Source organism: Lucilia cuprina, chromosome 3 (genome assembly GCF_022045245.1).
Source record: "Lucilia cuprina isolate Lc7/37 chromosome 3, ASM2204524v1, whole genome shotgun sequence".
NCBI classification, from domain to species: Eukaryota; Metazoa; Arthropoda; class Insecta; order Diptera; family Calliphoridae; genus Lucilia; species Lucilia cuprina.
This window is the reverse complement of record NC_060951.1, coordinates 20,258,629-20,273,269: the sequence shown is the minus strand read 5'-3', so window position 1 is coordinate 20,273,269 and position 14,641 is coordinate 20,258,629. Positions and strand designations below refer to the sequence as shown.

Below are 14,641 nucleotides of genomic sequence, written 5' to 3'. Positions count from 1 at the left end.
ATCGGTATACTTTAAGGTGGGTATTGGACCAATATTTTTGTATGTTACAAACATCAGCACAAACGTATAATACCCTCCCCACTATAGTGGTGTAGGGTATAACAATAAGTAAGAAATTTTAGTCGGACGAGGACGACCCTACACCTAGGGTTGCCAGTCTGTCTGGACTTGGCTGGATTGTCCAGCTTTTTTTGGTGCTTGTCCAGTTTCAAGGTAAAATTTAATTTGTACAGCTAAACAGCATTTTTTAGGACACTACAATAATTGGCAATCATTTTTATGTTTTTCATCTGTTATACAACTACGTTATGGTTTTCCTCTAACTAGACTAAATTGTTTTGTTTTTAGTATTTAATTTTAATTCTTACATAAATATGCATGTTCAAATATGTATGTGACAGACTGAACCGAAAAAATTAAGTTTGGATAATTAATTTTAAATGAATTTATTTAATTGTAATATTTCAAAATAATAATACATATCGTCCCCGTTTTAAATATTAGTATTAATTTTTCTATCTTTCTATTTTTTAGTATTGCAATTTGTACCTCTACTGGTTGTATTTATGTGCACAAAAGCATTTATCGGTATCTTTATTGGTTTAGGAGTTCTATGTGTTTTAAATTATATTGATTTAAATCATAAAAACATCATAATATTATTTTATTTATACTAGTTAACCTACACCGTAAATATTGAATCCACTCACGAATGTGGACGATTGACTTTACATAGGTAAATAGCCCTGAAGTTATGGATGCAATGCTTACATTCGCTACACGGTAGCGAATATACCCCATAAAGTCTCTTAACTGATAGTTCGAAAGAAATTTTTAAATCTGTGCATAAAATGGGAAAAATTTTCAATAAAGAAACTGTTTTCCGAAAAGTCCTATGAGGAGTTTTTTGAATTGCTCTAAAGCGCATTAAAAATGAATAATCAAAATACGTATTAAATATATTAGTAAAATAAATCCCCGAAAAGGAATATTTTTCAAAAGTATTTCAAGTATATGTCAAAATAACAGCTAAATTGGAGTTTTTTTTCTGAAAACTTTGTACTAATATTCAAAACAGGGACGATATGTATATTAGGGATATAACTATTGACATTTGTTGCATATATGAAAGTTGGCATAGCATAGTCTAATAGACCATTAAAAAATGTGTGAAACTAAGTCATTATTTTTTCGCGGTTGTTAAAAAAATTCACGCACCGAATGTCTGTTATCTGTATTTTAAAATTAGTTTTTTGAAGGCTCCATAAATCTCGGGAATCCAAATCTTAACTAACTGAATTAGATATGCATTTAAGAATTAATCTGTTGAAACCAGCGAAATAGTTCTATAAGAATCGGAGATATGGTCAAAACAAATATTATCAACAAATTACATTTTATGGAATTTTTTATTAAGGGACGTCAAATAGTATATTTGCGTAAAAATCAAAAAGTTCAGATATATAGACAGTGATGAGTCGCTATATATCTAGACGAGTATATGAGAACCCCTGAATTTTTTGGTCTATCACTGTAAAATTATTTACAAAAACCAAAATTACCATTTTTTTCGTATTTTTTATGTCCAGCTTTTTTTTCTTTTGTCCAGTTTTTTAAAACCCAATGTCCAACTTTCTGCGAATCGGAATCTGGCAACCCTACCTACACCAGTAATAAATGTTAAATTTGATTTAGTTTTCATAATAAAGCATTTTAGTTGAATTTAATCTTGAATCATATATATTTAAGAAATTTATTGTTGAATATAATTATGGACATATTTTGAAGCGGTCTAACATCAAATGAAACCCTAGAATAGAACTTGGTTTGCAGCTTTTTGTCGAAAGACGAGTAAATTAAATAAAATTATGTACTTAAAAGCCCTGTACGGGGGGTTCAGTTGTATAGGGACTAGGTAAAACAATGAACCGATGTAACCATTTTCAATAGGCTTCGTCTCTGGCATAATAGAAAATCAAATTTCATTGAATTATACCTACGTTGTAAGGTCTGACAACAGTGTACATATAACTATAGTGTGGATTATAAAAAGAGATCAAACTTTTAATTCCATTTAAGTTCAACAGAAGACATGTTTGAAAAATTATTCAGCAGGTTATACAAATTAAAATGATTTTGCAGTTAGTTGTCATTCCAATAAACATTTATTGATTAATCAGTACAAAAAAGTATTTCTCTGAAATAACTAAGTATTATTGCAGCGCCTTTAAAAAGAAGGGCCAATAAATCGAAAATAATATATGATATAAATATACATAGAAAAGATAGATAAGATAACTTAGCATTTTCTGAAACTCTTGGTCTAATGTGAATAAAATACTAATAAAATATATATGGGGAATTTCATGTCAAGTGACCCAACTCAAAAAGTCGATTTTTGCGAAATTTTGGATAGTAGGTTCAACATTTTGGTCATATAGGGTTTTTCTAATATGTGTAACTTTTCACCTAGCCAAAATTGTCCGAAGGAGTACAGTTAGCTATTTCTACATCCTTTCCCAAAAAAATATTTTTTTTTCCAAAATGGACATTTGTTTCCATTTTTGTTTATAATGGGTTGCGATTGAGATATCTATCGGAAACAAGTAAGAGTTCTATATTCAGGGCTCTACATACCTAATTTAATGTTTATAGATGCAATCTATATACATATATACAAAAATGAATGTGTGTTTGTATGTTTGTTTGTTTGGAATTTATAGACGGCTAAACTACTTCTAGGCTACTTTTTATTTCGAAAGTTTTGTCGGAACTACTTCAGTGTCAATATGATTATTTTAGGAAGAAGGGGGCACACTAGAATTAGGGGACGTGGCACCTCCTATTAAATACAAAAACTCGCTTACCTTGGAAACTATAAGAGCTAAAATCTTTAAATTTTGCAGGAAGAACTCTAACATCCATGTAAGCATTTGGGGTAATAAATTGTCGGATTATCAATGGAGAGCGTTGCTCCTCCCATATGAATAAAACATACTAAAATTCGTTTATCTGGGAAACTAATAGAGCTAGCATCTTAAAATTAAAAAAGAACTTTAATATTTATCTGAACATTTGGGGGAACAAGGGCGGACTTTCATTTGGGGGCTTGAAACCCCCATATTAATTAAATAGAACATTTCGTATATTTGAGAAACTGTTAGAGCTAAAATCCTAAAATTTTGCAATAACAACTTTGGCATCCATGTGAACATTTGGCCAATAAATTGGAGTTGTCGTTTGTCTGGGAAACTATTAGACATAAATCTTAAAATTTTGCACGAAAAAATTGTCGGACTTTCAATGGCATCTTGGCATTTCCCATATAAATTAAATACAAAGGTTCGTATTTCTGGGAAATTATTATATTATTAAAATTTGTCGTAGGTTATAATAAATTAACTTACTCAAATGAGTATGTGTATTTTATTTCGCACTATACCATTCGAAAATGTAAAGAAAGTTGCTATTCACAATGCTAGCAACAATTTAGTTTTTTGTCTATCATAATTTTTCATATATATTTTTCTTGACCGATAGAGCTGAAGGTTTGTGTCTGGCCTACTATCCCATAGTACTAACCTTGGTACAATTTTCATCCGAATTGGAAGACATCGATTCTTATAGTTGGGTCTCTTGTCACGAAATTCCCCATATGTATATTTTTCCCTTTTAATAAAAAAATACTTAATATAGAACGAGTTCAACTAGTTAATTTTAGCTTCTAACTCAAGTTGGGTCACTTGACACAAAATTTCCCATATGTATATTTTTCTCTTTTAATAAAAAATTGATATAGAACGAGTTCAAGCAGTTAATTTTACTTTTAACTAATTTATTAACAGCCATGCAAAGCAAATAAATTTTTATATCAAGTTTTTGGATCATCACTAATATTAGCGTTATTATATTCTTAAAAATTCCTCTCTCTGCATATCTGCGGCTAAAACACAGATTTTGGGCGACAATTTTAAATAGACCGAAAATTAGTGAACATATTTTTTACAAATTTTGATGCACTACAAATGCATAATAACCAAAGGAAAAAATTTGTAGCTCTTTCATCGACGTTAAAATTATCTTGTATAATTTTACACGTTAACTCCCAGCGTTTATAAATTTTAAATTTATATGCAACTGTCTTTGATTGTTAGCAACAAAACAAAACTATTATTCAATGCCCTGAAAATGTAGTCTTAAAATTTTTAATTTCTTTAAACCGGTAAAGAGTGGTTGATGGTTATTATGTTAACTTGTGTTAGTACAATCATTAACTAAAAAATTTTGGGTTTATGTTTGATAGATTAAAAATTTGAGTATTTTAATCTATTTATGCATATTTTAGAATAAATTTTTTAAAATTGCATTAAATCCAAAATGTTTATATATTTTTATGCGGCTTATAATTTTTGGTATAGATCTCATTTTTATCATCCTAAAAGTACTTATAAGTATAACTTTAATAATTTTAATTTGATGCAAATATTTCCGTGGTTAATCGATAACTGTTTGCTTGAAATTATTTGCTGTTTCCAAGTTTAAAAATAATGTTCATACATTAACGAAATTTTTTTCAAGCTGGTACTTTTTGAGAAGAACATCGAAACATGAAATTATTTTCGTTATTCGAATTGTGCTCTTTTAATACACTAACATTAATTTTTAATCTAAGAATTTGTTTATATCGGAAAAACATCATTGTTATTTTTATTTGACACTATTTACTTAAATATTGATCATTTATTTCTCTTATTTAAAATTCGCTTATTTATGCTTATTTAGTCTAATTTTTCCATTTTTGTAATTTGAAACATTTATGACTTTTTGTTTAAAACTTCTCACATTATTTCCGGGATTCCGTTTATGTGTCAGTTTTATAGTTTAAAACTTTCATGTGTGTGTACATAATGGTAACATCTACACGCGTAAAATGTAATAACAATTTTACTGGAATTTTTTTTTTAAATTAGTAATAATTTTGTAATAATTTATGGACGAAATTATAACCTTCAATTCATTTTGAGTTATTTAAACGTTTAAAGCCTTTCAAACTGGGTAATCTGTAATATTCTACTATATACTTTTAATTACTCAATAATTTTAGTTTTAAATTATTAAATTTGAAACTAACACGAAATTTATCTTTTTTCTGTAAAACGAGACCAGGCATTTTTTATTTTTTTAAGATTGAATTAATAAATATTTTTAACTTTTGAACTATTATTGTAGTTTTTAAATTATGTTTTACTTTTGATTTAGCTAAAGTTGCATTTCTAATGTTGAAAGATCATTTTAAGATTTGTAATATGGTTGTATTTTTCACATCATAGCCACCAAATTTAAATAAATTAAATCAAAATACAATACTGAAAGTAATGAAAAACATTGAGCATTGAGAAAAACAACAAAACACATTGAAAATTTTGAAAGGGAACTACATATTGTAAAAACGTGCATTCCAGACGAGTACGGGAACAGACATACTGACATATTTATATATGAGATGTAAATAATGTGGGTATAAACCGATTATATATGTACCTTTTTTATTACTATTTTGAGGTATTTTTAAATACATTTTTCACAGGAAACTTTGGTGTCTTAAAGATCCAAATCATGGACTAATCTAAAGCTGATTTGTTTGGGAATATTTGTTATTAAAATAAACAAAATCAATCTAAAAATTGTTGGAATATAGCTAACAAATAAATAACATTTTGTTAATAGGTTATCTCCGATATGCTATGTTAGTTCTATATTCGGCTGTGCGGAATCTTATATATCCTTTACCATGATGTGTTACAGTCCATACGAGTTTAATTTCAAAAAATTAAAAAATACCAATTGCAAAACGATTAGATACCAAAAGGTCCCATTTTATGGGTTCTCACTTAATGGCTAATCCGGGTTCCACAACTTAATTTCATTTTTTAAAAAAGTACCCTTTGTAGAACGAAAAAGTACCAAAAGGTCCCTTTTTATAGGTTCTTACCTGGTCAGGGCCCAATATTATAGAAAATTCTAAATGTACCTTTCGAAAAACGAGAAAGTACCAAAAAGTTCCCATTTATGGTTTCTAACTTAAGCCGGGCTCCACATACCTAATTTCATGTTTCTAACCAATAACAATACACTAGTGCTGCTCTCGCTCTGCCTTGTTTTATAAAAAAGAGTACAATAACAAAATTTACCGTATGATTATGTGTTTTGTTTTCGTTTTTTGTTGTCTCGAAATTTTGCTCACATCTCCGTTATTTATGGACCGATTATACTGATAAAATATAAAATACATAATATAAGTGCAACTAGTTGCTATTAAATAAAAGCTTTTTCGATTCAAAGCTTATTGCTTCTAAGTGACTCATCTCAAACAAAAATTATGTACTTTTAATGCGCACCAGTAAGTGATTTCGAATTATATCACCTGGGTGTCTCATATAAATGGAATTTCAAAGGCATTTAAATAAGATTTTATCCAGGCAAAAAAATTTTTGTACAATTTTTTTTTTTTTTTGTGGAAAAAATTAATTTGCTTTAAAAACATGCTTTTATATGGTGTAAGGGTTATATATTTGTTATAGTACTCATATTTGCAATAATTTTTAAATTTGTTATAGATATAAATGATTTTTGGAAGCAAAGTTAGTTTGCAAAACGAAATTTTAGTTTATACCCATATTTTTGTAAAATTTTATCAAATAGGTATTTATTTACCCTTTTCCCATCTCTTTAAATTAAGCAATTAACCATAAATACCTTTAATATAAAACAAATTTATAGAAAAAATTGCAAATTTATGCTTTTAGAAGGTAATGATGCAAATTATGTTTAACGAAAAAGCAACTAATGTTTATGTACGTGAACGTTTTAATCCTAATTACTATTACATGAATTCCTTTCATTAACGAAAAACATTATAAAAAATACTCACAATATATTCCTGTACGACAATATAGTCAATGTTTTTAATTAATGTTTTCTCTTAGTTTTGAAAAAAGTCCGTATACTAAAAAGAAATCGGAGTCTTCAAATAAACATTAACAAAACTTAAATCCTTAAAACTTTTAACATTTAAAAGAGAACACAAATGATGTATTGTAATTTACAAATTTCTTTTTAATGTTGTTGTTTTTTTTTCAGTGTATTCATCCATTCATTGTATTGCAATTGAAAACTTTTCTGTGTTAAGCAACGTGAAATGTACAATACTTGGCTACTCATCATAGCAATTACAACTGTTGGATGCTTATGGAATTCGCAACTAACTGAAACATCATCGAAATCATGCCCAACTGAATGCATCTGTTTATCACAGACACAAGTAAGTACGAATCTGTCTACAACAAATATTTATTATATCTATGTATGCTCGAACGAGATGAGCATGATGAGTGCAAGTGAGTGAGTCAGTGCACCATGACAATAGCAAGTTCAACTGGAACATTTTTCGTATTTTGGTTTATTCTAAATATTTTTAGTTCTTGTTTAGTAGTTTTATTTTTCATGTTTTTTCCTTTTTAAAACTGCAGTCTAGCAAAAGTTTTTGCAAAATAGCACAAAAAACAGCAACAAAACAACTGCATAAGCAAATATTTGTTCTATAAGACGAGAAAGTAACTGGCTTAGAAGTCAAGTGACGGAAACAGACAATGAAATATAAGAAAAGTTTTCATTTAATAAAAACAACTCTCTACACTCGCATAGCTCAGCATAAAAACAAAAAAATATTGAAAACAAGAAAGAAATAAAGTAGTATTTTTGACAATGGTCGATCACATGTTACACTACACCACCTATGCATACATTATTATCACTGCGTTTTATGCGTTACTAATATTTAAATGTCAATTACACTGTGTGTAATTTCTTATGTCATCAAAATATATACATATAGTTTTTGTTTACTTAATTTTATTTATTTTTCGTATATCAAGTACAATTTAAATGCGTATTTTTCTCCTAATCAGCTGGAAATATACTAATTTGATTTTTTCCAAATTTATTCTTAAAATTTATGTATGGCAATTCGATTCACAAACTTTTTTCTCAAATTCATCAACCACAGGATGTACAGTTTCAAAATTATTTGCTTCGATATAACTTAAAGTTTTCTAACGAAATTTTGAAAAATTGAACATTACATTGTATTGTTATCAGGTTTCTACAATATTTTATTTTAGTATATTTGAGCTACAGGTGGGTCAATTGAAACTTGCAACAACATACTAACACTATTGCCTTTGTGTGTGCGAAATTTTAACTAAATCGGCCCACAAGAACTGATTGAAGCAGTTACAAAATTTGTACCACTAAAAATCAACAATAACCTAATTAAATAAAAACTTGTGGAACTTCCATTTTCAAATTGTACCGCTTTTATGAACACAACTATACGTATACGTGTTACTGATTTATTGATATTACAATATTAAGCATACGCCTCATTTAGAGAACCGCTTAATATCTATTTTTAGCAAGTAAAAAATCAAATTTTTTAAAGTTTTTTCGTTTTTATTTTTTGGATCTTGTAGAAAAAATTCTTTGTTATTTATGGGAATACCTACAACTTTACATGAGAGATTAACCAAAGATACCAAAAAGACACCGAGCCCTAAAACGTGTTTTTTTTTTGTTTTTCGCGCTATTTGTTAAAAAAAAGCTTAAATTGTAACGTATAGAAAAAATATGGATTTTGTAAAACTAACTATTTAACAGTCAATTTTTCAATATTCAATATTTTTATAATAAATTTTATTCTTTTATTTATTCCTTAATCATTTTTCTATAATAAAGAAAAATATATATTTGAGGTTTTTATAACAAACATTTTGAGAATATGTTCTCATTTATTGAGAAACACTTCAGATTAAGTAATTCTTATAAGTTCTGCAGAAAAAGTTATACACTATTGTATAATAAAATAATATAAATTGAAATGTTGAAAAACAAAATCTTAAACAACAAAACATCAGCAGACATAGTAAAATATATATTCTTCATAACATCCGACCAATTTCTCCAAAATTTCATCGATTTTAATCTAAAAATTATAAGGAAATAAAAAATTTCTAAAGAAAATTTCAAGCATTTGTAACAAAAATAAAAATATAATTAAATTTTTAAATATACACGCAGAGAAAAAATATAGTTGTGGTAACCATAATCTAAGAGCAACATATTATGGTTAGAATTATGGTTAAAGTTAAAACATATTACGATAATTTTTACTATAAAGAAATATCATATTATGATCATTATTAGTATAATAATCTATCATATTATGATTAAATATAGTCCAAATATTTCATCATAATATAGTTTTATTAGTCATAATGTGATGTTGTAGCATCATATTGTAGTTTCAAGCAACCACATTATGGTTTCATGTAATCATATAATGGCTTCAAGTAATCATATTATTGTTTCAAGTAACCATATTATGCTTACAAGTAGTCACATGTCTTTAAGTAACCATGTTATGGTTACATATTAAACATAATTTAATGTGCTCTGCGTAAAATGTAATTATTAGTTAATTTTCTTTTAATCAAACACAAAACTTCCAAGCACTGATATTCCCATAAAAATATATATCCACACTTTCATGCCAATATAAGCACAATTTAATTTATTTTAATTATTAATTTTTTATGTACACTATTTTATTTATTTATTTATTTCTTTTGTTTCCTATTATATTTTTAGATATTATTTATTTTTCACAATTATTTTAACACTGCGATTGTTTAACAATTTATTTAATCCTATCTAGTACGAATAAACCATACAACTGATAGAAAATTGGGGATACCAAAATATTTTTAATAGTAAACGTATTTAACTTATATCTTAAACATTATATGGATAAACGTGTAAAATCCTACCATTTAATGGTTATTTGAAAGTTTAAATTTATCTAAATAACATAATATGTTTAAATAATTATCATTATTTAGTTGTTGTAAAAATAATTATTTTTAGAGAAAAATTCTCAAATTTATAATTGTCATAAACATATAAATGTTTTCAGTAACTAAAATATTGATGAAATTCTATAAAAATAACAATTGTTTGGTTATGACAACAAAATATTGTTACAAAAAACATAAAGTAGTTGTCCTAACCATGAAGAACCATGTTTTTTCTCTGCGTGTAGAAAAGAACTTAAGTTCTTTCGATTAACTGAAATATTTTAAATTATCCGATTATAAACAAGCTTTTGAATTGACACAACGCCGAAACCATCGAAAAAGTTATGATATCATGAAATTTTGTAGGGTATAATAAAAGTATTTTTTTAATGTAAATGTTGTGAGTGTAACTATACTATTTTAAATATTCAATAACATTTGCAGTTGTATTTGTATTTGGAAAAACTACAAACAACAACTATAATAGTAAAACCAAAAAAACAATATGTAAAACAGCTTAAATTCTATTAAATTTTCTTGGAAGAAACAAAAAACATTTTCCTTAAGATTATAATACACTAGAGACCCTACAGAACGAAAAGTGCCAATTGGCACCTTTCACAACATCTGTATCAACTGGAAGTTTTTCCCCAATGAAGAACATCCAGTTATAGCCAACCTGTTACAACAACAACTAACTAGATACATCTAATAAACAAAGTGTTGAAAATATTGCCAAACCTTAACTACATTTCGCCATTGTAATCAGTACTACATATTTAATACAATTTAAAATCAAATTTATGAATGTAAATTTAAAAAAATAAATGTTTTAAAAATGTCAGTTTGACAGGCACATTTCTCACAGTCTGTTAGCATTTAAGAAGTAAAAATCCTAATTACATGTAATTCTTAATTATAATTAGTGCTTTGGCTGTTAATATCGAAGTTGTCGTACTGCAGGGGATGCCCACAAAATACACAGATACTAAAACTTTTTTTTATTTTAATTGTGAATCAGTGTGAGAGTGGAAATTTTCCTCGTCATTATTTTGGGGTTATAACATTTGCATTTTTAAATGGAAATGTAATATTTGAAGCAAAATGAAAATCTCAGTCATGTTTTGGCATGTTTAATGGTGCTGTTGATTTCAAATCTCTTAACAATAAAACCGTTAGAAAGAAAAAAAAGCAGTGTCGAATAGAATATACCAACTAATAAATTGGTAAATAGAGGAATGCGAAGAGTGGTCAAAGAAAACAAACTGAAAGAAAAACTCGAGAATAGTAATATGTATGTGATACTGATGGTAAAGACTGAGAGCTGTAAGTAAAATCTTGAACGAAATATGTATACCCTCCAGTCGAATGGAAACTGGATAAAAAATAGACTGGACCATAAAAGAATAACAATTTTTTATATATAATATAAATCTCTTAATGTATTGTTCTAATATGAAATGTTCATTATAAAATAACATTCTGTTAACAAGTAGTTAACAACAAAAATGTATCGTAAAAACTTTGCGGGAAATCATATCCTAAAATTAATTAAAAATCGGAAAAATATATGGTATATACACATATTATTTTTCCGATTTTCACTTTAACAATTTTTTAACAAGGAATAAACTATTTTCAAAAAGTTTTTTTTCATTTGTTAAATAATAAATTTTTGATACAAATTTTATACTTATCATCCTTCATCTGATTCATCAATTTTTAATAATCATACGAAAAACTATTTTAGATACGTCTTTCCTATAGTACTAATAAGTTCTTAATAATTTAAACATTGAACTAGTCCTGAACGATTTCGCGATTCAAAGCAATTATATTTGTTAAGGACTGGTCTAATGAACAATTGCCGGAGGCCATGCACGTATACACACAAACAATAACATAAACACAGGCTCAATCTTAACAAAAAGGTACAATATATGCCTTCCTTGTTCATTGGAGAGTGCAAGAAGACTACTGTGAACAGTGGCAAAAATATAAAACAATGTACAAAAATATTTTCGATTTAATTTAATTTCCAGCAATAACCACGTATATTCAATTTACCCGCGGTTATAAAATCAGAAGAATAATAATAATAGCAAGAAAAACAAAATGAATAATAACGGGAAGAAGAACATGACCAGTAGTGGCACAGACTTGTATAACGTAAGACCTTCATTGTGTGTTAAAATCATTAGAATAATTTAAAAGAAATCCAATACCCCTCCAGTTTTGTTTGTTTTATTTTCTTATTATTTTTCTTGTAATTGCCAAATAGAATTGTGTCTTCGTTGAGTTTATCGTGTCTTTTTCTTTTTTAATTTTCATTTTAGGTGCTTTGCAATACTGGTGGACTAGAGCAAATTCCATTACGTCAATTACCCTCCACAGTGGAGAATCTTGCATTAACTAAAAATAATTTTCCAGTCATAAAACCAGATTCATTTGCTGGCTTAAGAGCTCTTAAAAAACTTTCGCTGGACGGCAATAACATAACAAAAATAAAACAGTTTGCATTTCGTGGTTTACCCAGACTTAAAGAACTCTCAATACAATACACACCTTTGCAGTCAGTTACATCATTTGCATTTGCCGGCCTTCAAAATCTGTCGACTATACTTCTGAGTCACAATCAAATAACACGCATAGAAACGAATGCATTTGCTGGCACCTCCAATGTTAAGCTGATACTCTTATCCAATAATCCTTTGATCAAAATAGACACCTCTGCGTTCTCCAGCCTTACCAATGTAGGACATTTGATATTACCTTCTGGAATACGTACAATCGAACCTGATGCATTTTTTGGCATGGACACGGTGGGATTACTTAAACTGGCCTATATGGATCTCAAAGAAATACAACCATTCACTTTTAGAGGCTTATCAAATGTACTGCTCCTAACTTTACAGGAATCAGACTTGGGTGTTGTGTGCACCGATGCTTTTACCGGACTTTCTCAAGTCGAAACGTTCCAAATACTTAATAATAAAATAGACGCCATCGAAGAACTTAATTTCACGTACACAGCTAACATAAAACATCTTAAACTACATGGAAACCATATATTGGAAACTCCCGATCCAAATGTTATTATTATAGATGGTGTCGAACATCTACAACTCATCAACAATCACTTTCCTTGCGGATGTCATATACACACTCTGCTGGATGGCCCTTTGGTAGAGGGTGCTCATAATCTCAGCGAATTCCTGCAGAAAAACTATTGCATTTCGCCGTTAGAAGTAAACGGGCGGGCAATGATTGAACTTGACCTTGACTCTATTGGTCGGTGTCAGGACCAACTCACCAAAGGTAATCTAGGTTCCTCAGCATCATCATCCATGGCACTAAGCATGTACATGATAATACTCATATCTATAACAACGATTGATATTCTGCCCACAATTATAGTGTTCAATGATATTATCAATTACTTCCTAATGTTGGTAATTGCTGGGCCCATAAATATATCATATAAAAAATATAGATGAATTTAATTGTCCGCAACAACGTGTTGAACATATACCACATCAAAAACCCAAACGTTTAGTCTGAATTTTATAAAAGTAAATTATTTATAATAGAAAATAATCTCATTAAATAAATTAATCTTCAAATACTTTGCATTTTATGTTTGCTTAAGTATTTGTATTATTAAGAAATTATAATATTTACAACATTAATATATTTAGAATAATTATTTTTAATAGAAAAACTTCAATAATACCATGAATATTTATTTTATTGCTAAATTTTTATCAAAAAAATATATAAACACTCATGCAAATGTAAATACATACTACATATTTTTATCTAAAACTAATTTAAAAATGCATGTATTTCAAAACATAAGAAATTATTATTTATTTTTAATAATTAATGTAATTGAATAATGTGCCAAATAAACGTTTTTTAGTGTGGACACTAAAGCTGTAAGCAGATTTATGATTTAGCCCATTATATTCGTTGAAATATAAAAAAGGCAATGACTTGAGCATCTTTTATGCCTTGAAAGTGTTTAGTGAATTTAATTTACAATACTAAAGAATTGAATGTATTGTAAACTTCTAGCAACATATTTTTTTCCGAGGAACAGCGTTGGTAAAATTATATATATATAGAAAAGCCTATAAAATTTTTTAAATTATTTCTTTATAATCAGCTAAAAATTTGGTAATTTTTGACACCAATATAATTGAATAACAAGTAGGAAAGTATAGTCGGGCATGGCCGACCATATAATACCCTACACCATGAGTATATTTTTAAAATTTTTATTTTTCATAAAGAAACTTTTATTTTGAATTTTACCTTAATTCCAAAGTATTAAAACAAAGGCTTTATAAAGGTCAAATATGGGCCGATCCTCGCTAAATTTGGGAAAAGGTCAAATAAGGCCGGATCATTACGAAAATCTGCAGTGTCATTTATACTTATATAAGACTTATATGTGCCAATTTTTAGAGAGATAATATAATATTTGACGCAAAAAAAGTCAAAATCGGGAGGTACGGTTGTATGGGGGCTAAGTGAAATAATGGATCCATTTCAAAAATTTTCAATAGGCTTCGTCCCTATGGCAAAACACATGCTTGGTCCAAATTTCATCAAATTATATTGAAAATTGCGGCCTGTACCTTGCGCACAAGGTTTACATGGACAGCCACCCGGACAGACGGACGGACATGTCTTAATCGATTAAAAAATGATTCTGAATCGATCGG

At 28.1% G+C, this 14,641-nt stretch overlaps 1 protein-coding gene across 1 annotated transcript in view; it reads left to right on the top strand.

Annotated features, from left to right (window-relative positions):
* The window catches only part of LOC111675133 (chondroadherin), a 78,017-nt gene extending 64,340 nt beyond the window's left edge, over positions 1-13,677 (top strand). The window contains exons 2-3 of the mRNA XM_023435868.2: positions 7,141-7,321; positions 12,248-13,677. Coding sequence (XP_023291636.2) covers positions 7,199-7,321; positions 12,248-13,408 — 1,284 coding nt within the window. The 5' untranslated portion in view covers positions 7,141-7,198 and the 3' untranslated portion in view covers positions 13,409-13,677. The remainder of the gene's footprint in view (positions 1-7,140; positions 7,322-12,247) is intronic.
* The last annotated feature ends 964 nt before the right edge of the window (positions 13,678-14,641 follow it).